This window comes from Onychostoma macrolepis, chromosome 21 (assembly GCF_012432095.1).
Source record: "Onychostoma macrolepis isolate SWU-2019 chromosome 21, ASM1243209v1, whole genome shotgun sequence".
In the NCBI taxonomy this organism is placed as follows: Eukaryota; Metazoa; Chordata; class Actinopteri; order Cypriniformes; family Cyprinidae; genus Onychostoma; species Onychostoma macrolepis.
In genome coordinates, this window is record NC_081175.1 from 686473 (window position 1) to 704657 (window position 18185).

General features: G+C 39.7%; 1 protein-coding gene across 2 annotated transcripts in view; it reads right to left on the reverse strand.

Annotated features, from left to right (window-relative positions):
* Positions 1–679: 679 nt before the first annotated feature.
* larp1 (La ribonucleoprotein 1, translational regulator) overlaps positions 680–18185 on the reverse strand; it is a 30488-nt gene continuing 12982 nt past the window's right edge. For both annotated transcript variants that reach the window (XM_058758082.1, XM_058758081.1), the window contains 13 exons: positions 17579–17738; positions 14761–14905; positions 14506–14680; positions 13359–13516; positions 12034–12402; positions 7667–7790; positions 6759–6964; positions 6154–6260; positions 4925–5082; positions 4707–4851; positions 3773–3882; positions 2604–2731; positions 680–2135 (listed from right to left, as the gene is read on the reverse strand). In XM_058758082.1, coding sequence (XP_058614065.1) covers positions 1983–2135; positions 2604–2731; positions 3773–3882; positions 4707–4851; positions 4925–5082; positions 6154–6260; positions 6759–6964; positions 7667–7790; positions 12034–12402; positions 13359–13516; positions 14506–14680; positions 14761–14905; positions 17579–17738 — 2138 coding nt within the window. In that variant the 3' untranslated portion in view covers positions 680–1982. The remainder of the gene's footprint in view (positions 2136–2603; positions 2732–3772; positions 3883–4706; positions 4852–4924; positions 5083–6153; positions 6261–6758; positions 6965–7666; positions 7791–12033; positions 12403–13358; positions 13517–14505; positions 14681–14760; positions 14906–17578; positions 17739–18185) is intronic.

Below are 18185 nucleotides of genomic sequence, written 5' to 3' on the forward strand. Positions count from 1 at the left end.
CTGATATTTCCTCCTGACACACTACAGCAGAAGATAGAAATAACTGACTTTTTAGAAAAAAAAAACATTTTTTTAGCTGGTGAGAATACTACTGGCCCGAGACTCTCACAGTACTGTATCTGACGGAATAAACTCTCAGGAAAAGTGAATCATGTTGTGTGTGACTGACTGTTTGCTGCACGCACTCCAGAGTTAATCACAAACTCTCGAGTTGACAGAACCTTTGTGAGCCCGCTGAACCCGATCTAAACCAGGCTCCCCGTGCTCTCAGAGCGGTGCTGAACAGCTGTAGTTCTGCCTCACTAGAAGAACAGCCAATAAATCTACAGGTAGCTCGTCTGGTTCATAGAAAAGCTCAACAGCTGCTTTAAGGGTTTTGACCTTTTTAATTTTTTTTTTTTCATTATTAAAGAAAAAAATTCTACAAATCACACTAATAGCAATCACATCTGCCTATAATTCAGATGACATGTTATGATACAAGATTTCAAGTATTTCACAGTTCCCATCGTTCTTCTCTCAATAAGCCAAATATATATATATATATATTATATATATATATCTGTGTGTGTGTGTCATGGTACTGAAGTATTAACAGTTTTAATAAATGCATACAGTTATTTATATGGATTTATGAATGATTACCAGCATTAACGGATGAGAGGCTTTTTCCACAACATTTAGTTGAATAAAATGTTTTTAATTACATCAGTGATCACAAGATTTTCCTCATCAAGATTTGACCACAGCTACTCTGAATGAAGAAGGCTATCAAGGGAACGCAGGAGAAGGGAACCGCTAAACGTGTCGCAGGTTAATACGAAATCAAATTCAAATCCAAATATTACCAGAGAGATGAATGGAAACCAAAACAACTGAAAACATTGGAGCAAACGGGTAGATGCTCATATGGCAGCCAAACTTGTGTGAAAATCCATAAATTAGATCAGCAACTGGAATATTGCTTATGATCCGAATGCAGTCGGAAAAGTTCTCAGATGCATCACTTATAATCATCATCATCATCATAATAGTTTGTCTTTCTTCACGATTCCAGTTGATAGCCTGAGGTCAGTTTCCCTTTAGTCAGACCGTCCTGCTGTTTGCATGAAGAAAATCAAGAAGTGATACTAAAACAAACCCGTGATGACGCTGAGCTTGAGCGCAGAAGCTCAGACGCATTCGGGTCAGCATAAAAAAAAAATGCACACGTAAGGCAAATATATCTCTATAAACAATAAATGACACGTACAGCCAGGTGGTGTAATGTCTCTTAATTTCTTGAATTCATATATACATTAGGATTAACACTCATTGGGCCGGGGACAAACTCGCACTAGATCTGGGTGTTTCCGTCTCTGATGTTTCCTCGCAGGACGAGGAGCGGAGGAATGATCCATGAACACAACTGAGCGCGGGTCGCTGAAGCTAAAAGAGTCGTCGGCGCTGTCTTCTGTAACAGACGTGTGGAGGATAACGAGAGGATTTGGCAAGCGGGACGTTAGTGTCACAGTGATGCCCAAGCCCTGGAAGCCATCTGCAAGAAAATGTATCGAAGGCCCCCAAAAAACCGGCAACATAAAATCATCTGGCTCAAACAACTGCAGATCACATGATTTTCTGAGTTAAGTGTTTCTCATCCAGTACCTACTCTAGTCAAGAGCAATCTTACCCTTCAACGCAATCCTTAAAAACCAAAAAAAAAAATCAGGGTGGAATCAAGCGTCGTTCGGCCAAATAAAACAGCGACTCTACTGAGGATATAAAGCAGAAAGATTCAACAAAAGCCTTTTTGTACCCCAATGATACAAGAGGAATAAAACGTCAAAGTCTTTAATAAAACAAAGAATGGAAGAATTTCTCATGCCCTCTGCTGTCCGTTTCTGACGCACAGATGCCGTGATCGAGGAGGAGGTGGTGGAAGAGCCTTGATTTGACGATCGTGAGCCGTTGTGTCATGCTTGTGTGGACGGGTCAGACGCTCATTTGGGCGCCGCTGCTCGCTGGCCCGGGGGCTTGGCATCATCTCTGGCGGCAGGAGCGGCCTGCGTCCGGCTCGACGGCTGCGAGGGATGACGGCGACGGCCATCGCCGCTGGAAGGGTGTCTCTTACGCCCGCCGTCCTCCATGGGGGGCTAAAGGGCAGAAAAACCGCAGCTTTAACGACATGCACACAAGAAACGCCAATCTAGGGCTGGGCGAATTGAATTTATTTTATATTACCAAACGTTAGAATTTGACAACATGCCGATGATGACAGTACAGAGAACAGAACGAGCCGACCACGATTAACTGCTCATATCGCGAGGTGTCAAAGTTACTTGAATCATGTTGTAGTTACATTTTCAAGTTGACTAGTTAAAAATCATGAGAATCGGTCAACCGTTTTGAACAAAATTGAGATTTTCATTTTTTGGCACATCGCCCAGCCCTACACACAAGAAACGCCAGTCACAACCCAGCAGCGTGGCAGGGCGTGCTTTATCAATGAAGCGTCGCTTTCTGAGTGTTGTCAGCCAAGTGCAAACATGCATTATGAAAGAAGCCATGTTGATTTCAAGCCTGCAAACGCTAAATGAAATAAGAAATGCGCTTGTGCTCACATCCACCCTGAAGTCCTCCAGACGCTTGAACTTCCTTAAATACTCCTGCAGCTTGGGGTCAATCTCCATGTTCTTTGATTTGGAGTATTTCAGAAAGGCCCAAAACTTCTCGAGTCCGTACAGCTGGCCTGTCAGAGTACACGAAGCAGAATTAAACAAGAGCACCAATAACTAGACCTCATTATTTCAGTGTGTGTGTGGGGGGGGGGTCTTTCGGTACCTCATGATTCGATTCATATCAATTCTTGGGGTGATGATTCAAAATGTTTCAATTTTTAATCACGACTTTATCAAATTTTTTTGTGCCCACTGGACGTCAAACGCACCAGGATTTTGACACAGAAACACACCAGTCTATAGCATGGGTAAGAAATCAGTGTTTCATATTAACTATTAACTTACTAATAAACCACAAATATTTTACACGTCCCATTAGGGATTTTCCCGAATCCGAATACAGTGTTCAGAAAGGAAACGACGTGTATATGGAACCTCTTAAACGGTAAAATAAAATAGGAGATGGGAAGAAAACATTTCAATGGTTTCTCTTGCAATTATATTGTTGGGTAATTACACTGTATATAAACTGCGGGCATCAGGGAGCCGTTATTAATATGCAGTTTTGAATGCACGCTCGCTTTTTACTTTCCCTTTCGAGATTCACACCGACTACACTACAGAGCAGCAGTACTTGCCACACATTTTACAAGATTAGATGCTTGTCAGAGGTGCTCAGGATCTGCAAATCATTCGCCATCATCCTCAGTCATCTCTGCTTACTCTGTTTATGTGGCAAGTTAAATTTTATGTACCGTAATGTAACAGACAACCACTAATAAGCTGCTAACCATGTCCCTTTAGTGGTTCCATAGAACACGTTGTTCGTTTTTGAATATGTATTCACTATTTGGACACATCCCTACTTCCCAAAATAACAAAAGATCAATAATTAATATAATATTTTTCCAAACACTTGCCCTCACTGAAAATGGGGCAGGATGTATTAGTTTTGTTCCGACAACATATTATTATTATTAGTAGTAGTAGTAGTATATTAACTAGAAAAAAATTGTTTTTGAAATTTGTGAATTGATGCGAATCACGATTCACATGTGCACTGACCCCCCCCCAGCCCTGTATTTCAGGTGCAGCTGCTGGCAGAGACGGACCTGCTTCGTAGTCTTTAACGGTCTCCTCTTGAAAGTCTTTAAATATGTCCGGCCTGAACTTCCTCTCAAGTCCATAGCTATAAAACCTGAAGAGACACTCCAGACCGTACCTGAGAAACACCAGACAGTCCATCAGTTCATAACACTCAATCTCTGCTATAAAATTGATAAAAATATATAAAAATAAAAAGGTTTGAGGTTTTCACAAAAATGAGTTCATTAAGCCCTCATCTAGCAATCCCAATGCTTCAAATAGTAATTAAACATCTAAAATTATCTTTATTTGTACATTTTCTGAGAGGAGGACTTTTCTCCATTGATATATGAATCATTAACAAAGGCGCTTCCGATACATATACACATACTGTATACACAGAATTACAGTAGGCTATTCACACAAACATAATCTGTCGTCTTAAGTGAATGTTTGGGGAACTGTTGGGGAAACATCTGATGTGCAACATTATATTAGATCCTGTCAATCAAACAATAAAAGAAACGTTCGCTGCTCTTGATTGAACTGCTTTTGTAGTTTTAATAATCAATTTATTTGTAATGAACACACTGAAGTGATTTTTACATTTGATTATTTGTTTTTCTTAATTGAATGGTTTTGTTTAGATATAAAATGAAAAAAGTAATGCACTAGGTCTATTTGTTCCATTCTTATATTTATTCTACTGTTCTTACTTTTAATAACAAAGATAACAAAAAATGGCTATATTGTGATTATTAATATTAAGAAAGGAAAATTTGCTCATTGTGACTCATTCTGCCAGCACAGGTCACTAATAGGAGGTAATTTGGCCAGGAATTCTCTCAAACCTCCAACATTTTCTATTGGGACAGTAATTAAAATCACAGATTACCGCCGGTCAACACTGAGATGACAATACGTTATTCTACAGACAAAAAGAGGCGTTTGTTTCCATACCTGTAGCCTTCCTTGCCGTCCTCCACCACCAGCTGTCTGAATTCCTCGTACATCTTTCTGTTGAAGTGATCTCGCAAGAAGAAGGACCAGAAGCGGAAGAGCGTGTTCATCTCCTGGGACTGGCCGATGCCGAGCCGCTTGCGCTCTGCAGGAGCGACAGAGAGACGTGAGCGCGAGGGTTTGAGGAGGAGACGCTCCAGCTGAGGAGAGTAACTCACCGTTGAGGCAGCGCCGCCGGTACTTGTGGTAAACGTGCTGCGTGAATCCGTTCTCCTTCAGTAGCTCGTGCGACGGGTGCTGGAACTTGGGAAGAGACTGAGGAGTGCAGCCGAAGTTACCCATCGCTGTGGTGCCTTCAGACGGACTCGCATTCGAGCTGCAGAGAAAACACAACATCAGCATCAGCACTGAAGGGAAAAAAGACAACCGTAGGAGCCAGCTATCCATCTATTATTATTTATAGAATCACAGATGTGAAAATGCATAAAATCTGAACTGAAACGCATGTAGTTCATGAACACTTTGGAACCAGATCCAAGTTTGGTCCCTTTTTAAAATAAGACAATTGGCCGATTATTGCTTGTTAAAAGTTTACTGTAAAGAAAATGTACTTTACTAATTTTATACATACATATATATATATATAAAAAAATGGTTTGTAATCTAAAATTGATATATATTCAAAGCCATATGTTTAACTACGCGCTAGGTTCCTAATTTGAAGTTGATATCTCAAAAACGTTAGTTCCAGTGAGATTAAGCGTTATACCAAAAACAGCCACAAAAACTCCAATTAATTTTTTAAATGCATTTCTCCCTGTAACAATGCATATATTTCTAACACAATATTAATTCTATCACAAAATAACCACCAAATATGAATCTTGAGACAAACATACCTTTCTACCAATGTGTTTCGTCAAGATTAGAAAAAGTTTTGATTATAAAATATTGTAATGACACTTGGTACCGCCCACTAGGGGGAGGGGCCTGATAAAAGGATTTAAAGTACCATTTCCATGGTAACGCAACATCAGATTTCAAAACTATTTTCACAGGATGAATTTTGAGCGTTTAGGCTTACAGATGATATCTAATTTAGGATGGTTACCAAAATATGTAATGCGGGAAAAATTCCAATTAAAAAAAAGCAACAGTTGACAGGTTAAATATTATAGACTTTCTCATACATTTGACTGAATTTGTTTCTCAAGTTTTTGATCTAGGAGTTAAATATTTGAAATTAGTTTAGCATCACATTTTTTTAGTTCTTTAGTATTTAATATCAATTGTGCATACGCAAACATTTCCTTATAGCATGAGAAAGGACATGATTCTTAATGGATCTGAGTTGAAGCAGATCAGTAGTCCGTTTGTGCTATTCTTTATTATTCTCAAATGAAGTCTCCATCATGTGAATGGACATGAATTCAGTGTGTTTGCTGACCTGACGGAGGCGGTGCGGGAGCGGTGCTCTCTGGAGTCCATCACCCAGCCCACATGACACTCCATGGGCGGATTGGAGCTGTGCCGCGTCTTTCGCTTGCGAGGCGTCTGAAAGAGAGTTCATCCCTCAGATCAACAACCGATAGAGCTGTGACTCTATTCATGGATGGATTCGAGTTCTTCCGAATGCATCGCGATTCACTCTGGAATCATTTCTGAGCTTTTTAACAGCAGATGGCGCTCTACTCTAGTGTTTATCCACACACTCAAATGCTCATGTAATCTCACCTCAGAACGCTTTTATGTCGCCAGATTAATGTAAACAATCACACTGCGAACACCTTGTAATTCGCTTCAACCTTTTCGAATTTAATGAATGATTATTATAGGTTCAAGTGTGTGTAAGGATTTGGAAACAAGCAGAGTACGGCTGTTTCTGGAGCATGCAGCGCCACCTGCTGTTCAAAACTACGCTCAGAATCCACTTCAGAAAGAACCGCCATGCATTCAGGAAATCTCAGAATCGATGCGGAATCATTTCTCGATTCCCAGCCCTAGTAACTGACAGGACCGCACTGTTTCCAGCCTATAAGAGCGGATACGTACTTTGGCGTCCAGCGGCCGTCCTTCCTTCACCACGGGGTAGAAGCGGGGCGTCTGCGTGGGGTCCTTGAGCCGCGGGGTGCGAGGCGTGCGGGGCGTTCTGGCGCTGCGGTAGCTGGGCGAGTCAGGCACGGCCGTCGGAAGAGAGCGGGCCATAGCCGACGGCTCAGGCGCTCCGAACAGTTTGTTGGCCAAGGCTTCTGTGGGGACTATGGGAGAGAAAACATTCATGTCTTTAAACCTTCAGAACAAATCAAGTCAGACAGGAGGCTTTGATGACTGCATTACAGTGTTTTCCCTGAGATCACCATGCAAAACATGTAAACTAGGGCTGGGCACTACGGATTTCAGAATAAAATCTCACTTTATTTTTTTTGACTGATTTAGATTTTTTTTATTTATCTAAATCAACTTAAAAACTAAATGACAGCATGATTCAAGTAACATTTTATTAACCATGTGGTTAAAGTTCTATTCCAAGCGCAGCACATGAAGTTCTTAACATGGTGTAAATGTAATTCACTTGTTAAAAATCTTTGCAGAAAAGATGCATGAAATAATATGAAGAATATTGTATTGTGTTTTCATAAATAATGCAAAATAAGAAAAATGCAAATGTTTCCTAGCCAATGTAGACATTCAGTTTTAAAAAGGCAATTCAAACTCTTCATGATTGTCAGTGTAACAGCAGCAGCAGCATGCAAACATCAAGACGTACAGGAGCAGGTCTGCACAGGTTTGACTTAAAACGCATCGACTCTTAGCATTGGCTTATCAACCCGTCTAATTTTAACATCAGATAAATGTTTTTATTCAAAACAGCACTTCCTTCTATAAGGAAAATAATAAGATCATGTTGAAGTGTTAAAAGGCCCAGCCCTGGTGTAAGTGTGTTTGTGGGTCAGACTCACTCTGCTGGGGGCGCGGGGGTCCCGGAGGAACCTCCTGGTTGGGGTCGACGGGCGGTTCAGGGGTCAGACAGTCGAACTGCTCTCGGCTGATCAGGTGCACCTTCTTGAAGTTCTCCACTTCTTGCTGTTGTTACAAGATTCAAAGCGTTTATTGTCATGTGCACAAAACAGGTTTCCCTGTACAATGAGATTCTTTCTTTGCTGTCCACAGTGAATGCCTAGACAAGTGCAAAAACTACATAAATAAAACTATGACGCAGAAACAGAAATATAAACTATGTAGATATAGAAGTATAGACTATGTATGTGCAAGTGTACAATATCGACATTACAGTACAGTAACGTGCAAATTGAATGCAACTATATGATAATAATAGAAGCAGCAGTAACATTAACAAATGTGCAAAGATGAGGAGGAGCAATTTATTCCAACTAATCTATGAGATGGATGAGACTAGTCCTCTGGCTACCTGTTTAACAGTCTTATAGCTGAGGGAAAGCTTAATCTGGAAGTCCTTACAATATAGCACTTTTCCAAGCAGAGACCGGACACTCAAAGCAGAACCTCATACACATGCAGCAGCGCAACGCAAGAAGCAAAACCAATATTAAAGCTCGAATGGCAAAACATTAATCGAAACGCATCTCGCTCATACCTGTGAGCCGGAGCGATCCATGAACCCCAGAGCTGCTGCTCAAACAGCAGTAAACTGAAGCTAACGCTATGTGGCTTTTCTAGCACCGCTGGCCTTACTGGACACGGCACGTGAACGGCACAAAGAGAGCGACACAAAAGACCACAACAAACGCTCTGGTGCAAGACCTTTCTGTGCCGCCCGTCCAGAAGCACGGCGCTAAAGAACAAGCTCTCAGCGGCCGCAAGAATGGACACACACCCAGAATCTGACAGAATCAAACTCAAAGACAAAACACATCTGCACACATGACCGAGAGAGCCGTGTCACCGCACATCAGTCCAATCACAGATCACTCACACGCTACTGCTGTGCTCTTCATGAGATTTTATTCTTGGTGCATTTTTAGTAATTTTACCTTTTTGTTCTTGGCTTTGCCTTCTCACACACTACCTAGTATTAGTAATGCTTTTAGTGCACTACAGCAGGACATCTGGAGCACTTGTGCTTTTAATTTAAAAAAATTTCAGAGCACTTTATAATCAATAAACCCATCTTCCTATTACTAGGCAATATTTGACACAGTGATTCTCAATAGCTTTTTTTTACCTTGGTAAAAGGCATTTTTTCCCCCTAACCTTATTAAATCTTATGTCAAATGCATTAACATTTATAAACTTTTTCAAAATGATTAAAACAATCAGAATAAGTAACCAAACGAACAAAATCAGTATCAACAAAATTCACACAGAGGTGGCACAGAAGAACATAAAAGTGGCATTTAGGTATATTTACAGACTGTTTAACGAGGTTTAGAGGTGGCATGAATGCATTTAAATTCATCATAACGTTATGAGGTTAATGTTTTAAATATAAAGTTTGAATATAAAAATATGAAATGATTCAAATAACTGAAATTACATTTAAAAATTAAACTAAAAGCACCAGAAGGTGGTGGCAAGTCACTGTCTTTGTCACTAAATCATTCATTCAAACGGCTGATTCAGAAGTGCTTTTATGAATTGACTCAATGGATTCGTTCGAAACACTGATTCATTCATTAACATTCGTTAACGAAAATCAGACAATAGGGTTCCTAAAATCTAAGTCACTTAATATGTGACCCTGGAGCACAAAACCAGTCTTAAGTCGCTGGGGTATATTTGTAGCAATAGCCAACAATACACTGTATGGGTCAAAATTATTTAATTTTAGACATTCATTTTTGATTAGTAATATGCATTGCTAAGAACTTCATTTGGACAACTTTAACGGTGATTTTCTCAATATATAGATTTTTTTGCACCCTCAGATTCCAGATTTTCAAATAGTTGTATCTCAGACAAATACTGTCCGATCCTAACAAACCATACATCAATGGAATGCTATTTATTCAGCTTTCGGATGTTGTATAAATCTCAAATTTCGAAAAATCGACACTTAAGACTGTTTTTGTCGTCCAGGGTCACATATGGACTTCTTGTTTATTGAACTGCTGTATAAAATCAGTATCACATTTACAAACTAACTTTATAATCATTAAAAATCTGTCACTCATCTCAGATCATCTTGATCTCACAAACTTCGCTTATAATCAATGAAGCTCTACACTGCTCTCTGAATCTATTTACATTGTGTTGTTGATTACAAATTTATAAAATGTTAAATCTAGGTTCCAATGTAACGGTATATAAACTGAAAAAGTTATATACATTGTATTTAGCATTTATGGTGAAGATGATGACATCAGATAACGATTCTGTTAATGTTTGTAGCAAGAGGTTCCTGCCAGTTCCTGTTCTCGTATTGTAAGTCAAATGAGCCAGATGACGGAGACTCGCACCTTTTGTTTGTAATGGCTCTCAGTGCCCCTGCCCCAGTCTTTGGGTTGTTATGCTGATTGTGGTTAAATGGGGCAGGTTGCTATACCTGAATACTTCATTTGCATGCTTTAAGGTCGTCACCAAGGTGCTTTGTCTCCATTCCTAAGCCCTGCCCCCTAAATGTACATACACTACAATGCATCTCTGCAGCGACGCACAGCGAGATCTCAATAAAGAGTAACTTCTGTATGAAAGATATCCCAACGTCTCCTGGTCTCTGCTTTGTAGGAAACTTTTTCCTCGTCGGTGTCTACACTTTGTTTGTTATAATGATAGGATTCGTGAGTTTGCATTCAACACTGAACAAATCTCCAGAGTTTTTAGCAGTGAGTGGATTCGCACTTAAACTCCTACAATTGGCTGGTGCGTTCAAGAAATCAACAGATATGGCTGTGATTGGCTACTTTGCTCAACGCTGCAAAAACACGCTGTAAACAGAAACCTGTGCTGCTCTCCAGAGCTCGAACACAAATACACTCCGATGCTAGGGGTGTGCGATATTGACAAAAAAATAATCTCGATATTTTCTGGGCTTTTATTGATAACGATAATTAGACGATATTTTGCTGAGTGTGTTATTGTGCTGGTATCTTAAGCACTGTTGTGGACAACTGACTCCTAAAGTTTGTGATATTCTTAATATTCTGTGTGCTGGTCAGTTCACACTGATAGAAGTTAATCTTTTAATAAGTTTAAACTGATTCTTACATTTTATGGGCATTTTTACCTTTATAAAGCAATTTTTTCTAAAAGTGTGCATTATCTTTTGAGTCAAATTCTTACATTTAATCAGTAAATTTAGAATAATAAGCCATTTGGGCTGTTACCAAGCAAAAGAAATCAGTATCAGCAAAATTCATCTTTGCACAGCAGAGGAAACACAGAAGCTGCGTCTGAAGAGGTGTTTAGATGTGTACATGAATATATTTAACCTGCAGTTACAAATGCATAAATAATATTTTGAAATACTACACATAAAACGTTGAATACTGATATTTGAAATTATTTAAATAATAAAAAGCTACTTTAAATGTGAAATTAAAACCTCCAGAAGGTGGCAGCAAATCACTGCTAATAAATGAATCATTGCGATTGAACCGAATCATTTAAACGGTTGATTCATTCAGGAACGAATCACCGTCATGTTGCTCAGAGACACAAAACAGTGCTGTGGCTGTGTTTGGAATTATTTTTGTTGGTGAAATAGAGGAAAAACAGGCAATATAGTGTCTAAAACACAAATCTCTTAATTAACTTCTTTTTTATTGAACTGTTGTAAAAAAATCAGTATCACATTTGTAATTATAGTATTTTTGGAGAAGAAACGGCACTCTTTGTGTGAATTTTTTTAACTATACGAATTGAACTAAACAAATTCTGCCCCCATGTCTTTAATTTGTGATCATTCTAAATTAATTTAATTAGACTGAATCATGCAGTGAAAGAACGCGCTCTAAATGCGCACTAGTCTAGACTTCACGTGATGTATGCGTGCGCTCTGTAGGGCTGTTTCAAATGGTTTTTGCAAAATACTCTATAACCTCAAATCGTTTAAAACAACAATTAGGATATTAATCGCAGCAGACGCTATGAAATATTTTTACACATTCAGTCATTTTCGGTCGGGCTGTAGAGCCCTGTGCAGTCCTGTTTCCCCTCAATTACTGATTTAGATTTTTTGCATGGGCACAAACCATCCTATTTTCTCAGGAAGAAAGGAATGGAAAAAAACATTGCTCACTGGAAGCCGTTTCTGCACTTACATTAGTCTATTTTCTGGTTCGGTGAACTAGAGATCAGTCCTGATGTGCATCAACAGCAAACGGCCATAAATCAGATGACAACTCACCTTGATAGTGGCATATTCGGGCTCGTACGTGTCATCCCAGAGGTCTTGTTCGTAGTAATAAAGTCCATCGTTAATGATTTTGACCAGTTCGCTGGTCAGTTTGGAGCGCGAGGTGTGGTTCCCGGTGCGGTCTCCCCCGGGATGCTTGCGCAGGTACGGCGGCGTCTGAGTGACGATCAGAATCTTGTTGACGTCTCGATCGTCGATTTCACAGTCCGAATCCTCATCCGACCAGTCGGTGAAAGTGTTGCGTCGGCCGTCTATCTGCTCCATCTCCTCGTCGAACATGAAGTCCAGCTCCTCCGGCTCGTCCTGTTCCTCGCCTGCGGTCGGGCCAGTCTGAACCGGCGTCCGCGCCTCTTCCGCTTTCTGCAACAAACCGTCCATCAACGACACACATCAGTTCCACACGGTCCAGATTCAAGGCTGTCGTTTCGGTATTTGCAATGCTCAAGAAACAAAAACTTGACTGCGATGTCAAAGTAAGTTTAAACTCTTTATTTAGACAAATTCAACAGGTTGCCTTAATTAAAATGTTGATTTAGTATTTGAAAAAATATAATTTTTTTTTTTATGTTAAATGTTTTTTCCCCATATCATATCATATCATATTGATATTTATTGCATTTACAGTTAACTGGGAAGGAAAAACTTTCCACATGCTTGTTAGACATGGAGAATAAATGTAAACAATTTTGTTTACAATTACACGCTACAGAGTAAGCTTTTAATTTAGGACCCTGTGAAATCAATTTTTTACCCCTGCATTTTTATTTCCATTTAATTTTTTCTGGATTCTGGATGTTTTATGAGTCAATACCAACTTATCAGAAAAAAAAGCTGTCTAATGATAGAGTTCATAAAACTAACAGTTTTTGATCATTCTTTTAAAATGTGATGAAATGCAATCAATTTACAACTAAACACTGCATTTTTGTCGTCAAGCAAGATGCTGCACAACTGTATAAATGAAATAAAAAAATACCTTGGTTGTATGATATTCCTTAATTATATTATTTTGAGAATTCTATTTTACTTGGCTATTCAATAGTAATATATTTCTGTCATAATTTCTTCAAGCTAAACCAGACTTTTAATTTGACGGGTTGTCGTGAAGGTCTTTCAGTTTCAGAGTGTGTTTGACGGTGGTTTTTCTAAAATGAAACTGTGTAAAGCTTAAAGTGACTCTCAGAGCAGCTCTGGAGATGAAGTTCATGTCCTCATATATTGAGACGTAGACGCACAGCAAGCCAGAGCTTATCATTGATTTCAACATTTTATCTCGACTCGGTATGATTTAGCCCTAATCTAACGCATGTTTGTACCTTGGGTCGCGCCGGTGATGGCCGAGGCCTCTTCTTCACTTCGATCCATGACTCCGAGTCCAGATCGGGCAGGCTGGCGGACAGGCCCTTCGGCATCAGCTTCAGGTTACTCACATCACCGGTCTTGGACTGCACCGGTGTGGAGGCTCTCGGAGAACCTGCAGGTCAAACCTTCAGTCAGAACTAGGGATGTAACGATATCAACATCTCACGATACGGTATTATTGCGATATGAAGTCCACGATACAATATTTAAAGAGAGAAAAAAAAACGAAGAATTGGGAATTTTTTAATTTTGTACATTAAAAAGTTTAATTATTCTAATGCACTTTGAGAGGTCAAAATTAAAAGCTGCACTCCATGTTCTGAACTAAGAAAACTTAAGTCAGAGAATTTAACCTTAAATTTTAAAGTGGACTCAACACACTTTTTATTTGAGATATATGGTCTTAGTCTAAATTTCATTCACACTGGTGTTTTAGGAAGCCAAACAAATTAGAATATAATAATAACAGCAACGACTAGTAGGCATATATTATAAAACAACTGCATTGTAAAATAAATGAAAATTAATATTTCATAGGTATATTATTTTTGCTTTACACTACAGTAGGGAAATTACAATACTACTTTCCTAATTTCTACACTTGAAAGAGATATTTTGAATTTGGACTGCATTTAAACCGCTAGCTGTCAGTAATTCATGCTGCACTTTTATTTTGAAGGAAAAATAAAGCCTAACTGGTGGCTGTTGTGTTCCCAAACACGCGCTAAACTCACAGAACGAGCAATAAACGAGTTCACTGCATTCATTCAGTGTGAACGGAGCCGTTCTGAGACGCGGAAAACACCGGATCACGAGCTGATCGTCTGAACGAAGTGTGTGCTTCGCTTTGAAACCCAGCGAAAACAGACTTGATGAAGGGATTAAGCCATATTGTGCTTTCGGGGTTTAGTTTGTTTGACAGATAATGTGCGCTAAAGCATAATGGCCCAAAACAAATACATTTTAAAAACTACACTTTTTGCCGATATGTTTTTGCTTCATATCGTCATGTGACCACGATAATGTAGAGCCAGCTTTGCTATCGCGATATTGATAATATCGTTACATCCCTAGTCAGAACCCGTTACGGCTTGCGCTCACCTGTCTGCTTCTCCACTACGTTCCTGGGAACAAACTCTGGGCAGTTGATGAGCTGCGAAAAGTCTGTGTGCGAATGGTCCAGCAAAGCGAGGCCAGGCAGCGGCCATTTCTCAGGCTCCTCCTTGCAGCGAATCTTCATATCGATGATCTCCACCACCTTACTGTCCTTCAGGGCCTGAAATAAAAGCAAACGTCACGGGTTCAAACGCGGCGGTTCATAAAGCAGCGGTGCAAGTGGCCGGCGGAGGATCTGACCTCTATGATGAGACTGACGTCTGTGGTGAGCGCCTGCACTCGGTGGAAACTCGCGATCAGAGCCACCGGCAGGAAGCCCTCCTGATCCATCTTCCTGCGCAGGAAGAAATCCCTCTCCAGGTTGTCCACGCTGAAGTAGTATTCACTGCAGAAACAAACACACCATCTCAACACGGGGAGAAGACCATGCACAACTCCTGTTTTTAACATCTGCGTTAATGCCTTCATGTGTTCCCAACAAGTCATAAATAAACATTTGGCAATTCACTACAAAAGAACCGACTCGACAATGCCATTCGTTCACAAATGAATAGTTTGCATTGTTAGTTTTTAAAGGGTCATGAAACACTAAACTACATTTTCTGAGGTGTTTGTGTTGCACATCACAGAAGACAATGCTTGCATCCGTAATGCACTGCAGCAGACCTGCCAACCTTGGGTCAAACACCTTTGTGCTATTCATGGTTTACAGCATTTCAGAGTAAACAATAGGAATGCAAAAACACCGCTAGCCCACGGTTCAATAAATACCTAGTTCTGATGGCTCGGCACGGAGTATTTTTTTGCGATTTAAAATGCTATTTAAAAAAAAAAAAAAAAACACACTCTAGTACACTTCTGTACACTGTAGAAAAAAAAAAAATAGACGTATGGATTATCATACGTCTACTTTAAATTTCATTTGAGAGAAGTATTACTTTAATGGATCGCCCATTGTTTAGTGCTATAAACACATGTAATGTCGGTTTCATTCATACTGGACCGCAGAGGGCGCCCTTGCGCTGAAAATCCACATATGCGTCACAGCAGTAATAGAACTCATGGCGCTCCAGGAAATCACTAATATGGACAAAGGCATCCAGCTATCCTTGTAACTGGATACAAGAAACAAACGCTTTGAATGATGAAACGAAGACAATAAACACTTGACTGCAACAACGTATAGTTTATCCGTGTTCTTAAAACCACCTCGGCAGATATATTAAACTGATGACTAATCTAAACGCCTCAGAATGGCCACTGCTTACATGCGCTCAACACAAACGTGTGTGATTTATTATAATGCTCAACGATGGTGAAAAGCCGCACAAAGGATTCTTGTGCATTGTGAGCAGATCTAAACGTATGCCGCAATAAACACTTTTCATGCATTTTCACATTTCACTTTAATTGACCATACGCAAAGAGCTTGATTGACAGGCGATCTGACCAATCAGAACGGTGCCGCCCGCAGCTGTATCCCTTCCAGCCTTAACCACAAATCAGAAAGGAGAGCAGATAACTTCGGTGGACTTACACTTGAAAAATGGTGTGTTCCGCAGTTGAAATAAAACACTTTCTGATGTTTATTCATGTACATTTTGTGCTTTAAGTAAATATGAAAAGAGGATCGGTTCATGTGTTTGAACTGAGACAATACAGTGATCTGTTACGACACACTGAAGAGCCACAAAGCGGTATTTATTGTTTGAATTTCTTTAAAAATGACTCAATTTAAAAGCTGAGGGTCCTGAGACCTTGTTTCATATCAGAAGTAACCTGCTGTGTCTTCTCTGTCGGTGTGTTGTTAGTTTCCTCTTTGCTCTGCGATGTATTTTTCACTGCGTGAGAACATGTGAGAGCTGCATTGTTTGTCGGTCATGGCAACAGTAACTAAGGGTGGGCAGGTTTTGTGAACGGTCAATTGTGACAGATTTAGTTTAACTGAGCAGGGGCATGTGTGTTTACCTTTTATATGGCTCGAAAGCGCAGACTCTTCCATGAAAAAAATAAAATAAAAACTGACTTAACAGAAGGCTACTCAAGTATTTAATTCTCGTTTTAACCATAATTTGTATTTGTATTCAAGGAATGCAAGCACCCATATGAATCCTGACTATAGCGGTCATGGGAGGTCTGTGTGTGTGTGTGTGTGTGTGTGTGTGTGAGAGAGAGAGATGCAGGGAACCTCAAATCTGGCCCACGAGATCCACTTTCCTGCAGAGTTTAGCTCTAAGCCTAATCAAACACACCTGAGCATGCTAATCAGTGTCTTCATGATCATTAGAAAATCACAGGTAGGTGGGTTTGATCAGGGTTGGAGCTTAACTCTGCAGCAGATTGGCCCTCCAGGGAAAGATCTGAGGAACCCTGGTGTAATGTAAGGTGATACATACATTTTGTTGCATCATGCCAAGAACTCTCTTCATATGTTTGGATAATGATGCATTTAATAGTTAATAACTAAACACAACATTATAAAAGTCCACAATGTTGCTGCAAGATTAAATATAACGCGCATAACATTAAATAAATATTTTTAAGCAGGTTAGACATTATTTAATCACTCAAACCCCTTTCTCTGCCTGTCCATCAATCTCGCATGTCCACCATGTTTGTAGTTCTAATCGAATCCTCGTCCACTGCGCAGTGTGTTGTGGGTAATATTAGCCGCTACAGTGTAGAGATCTGCACTTCGAGTTCTAACCGGAAGTAGTAGACCATCCGGGAATCTTTGGCACACTTTTTTTAAACATACTATGATTTGGGACGTACTCATTCTATTTTTGAAAACTATTTAGGACGGATAGTATGCGAATTGGGACGCAGCATATGCGTTCTAAAATCGGCAGAAAAAAATCAAACATGTTTGATCTCCTCCGACTGGGTGGAATCTGTGACCATCTACACTTCGTGATTTTCTATGGAATCTGTCAACTCTAATCTGCAGACAGGTTCTAACTAGCGTCAACTTCTCCAGACTGTAAATCAGCGGAAAATCGGGGCAAAAATAGTGTAGTGTATTCCAGTCTCAAGGGGTTGAGCGAGGTTCACTCACATCTGTCTCTTGATGTAGTCCTTCAGCAGGTCCTGGTCCACAGCGTACAGCTCAGCGCTGCTCATGTTGTCATAATAGTAGGTCATTGTGCTGTTGAACTTCTGACCGCAAGCACCATCCTTCCCGTCATAGCCTTTATAGCCATAGTAGTCATAATGACCTGATGAGACCAGAACAAAAGACTGGGTAAAACAGCAGATCAACTCCTGGAGGACTTTACTACAGTACTGTGAGGATCAAACAAAATCATTCTCTTTTAACCCTCTGGGGTGTTATTCGTGTGGTGGTCAAGTTACCTTTTAACCACCGTTAACCACTTTTTGAGCATAGACCTGAAAATGAAATTTACAACTTAATTCTGAGTTCCGAAGTTTAAACGACAGTTTAAGTTTGGTCTCTTTGTAAAGAAGACACTTGGTAGATTATTGCTGAAGTGAAAAAAAAAAAAAAAAATTGGAAAAAATTAGATGTTCTGGGAAAAATAATTATTTTAGTAAATGGAATTGTTTTATAGGTTACTTCAAGTCTCTTACTGTCTTACCTCCTGTTTAATACGATTATGTTTATATAACTTATTAATAAATATTGTATTTTATTTTGTATTTAG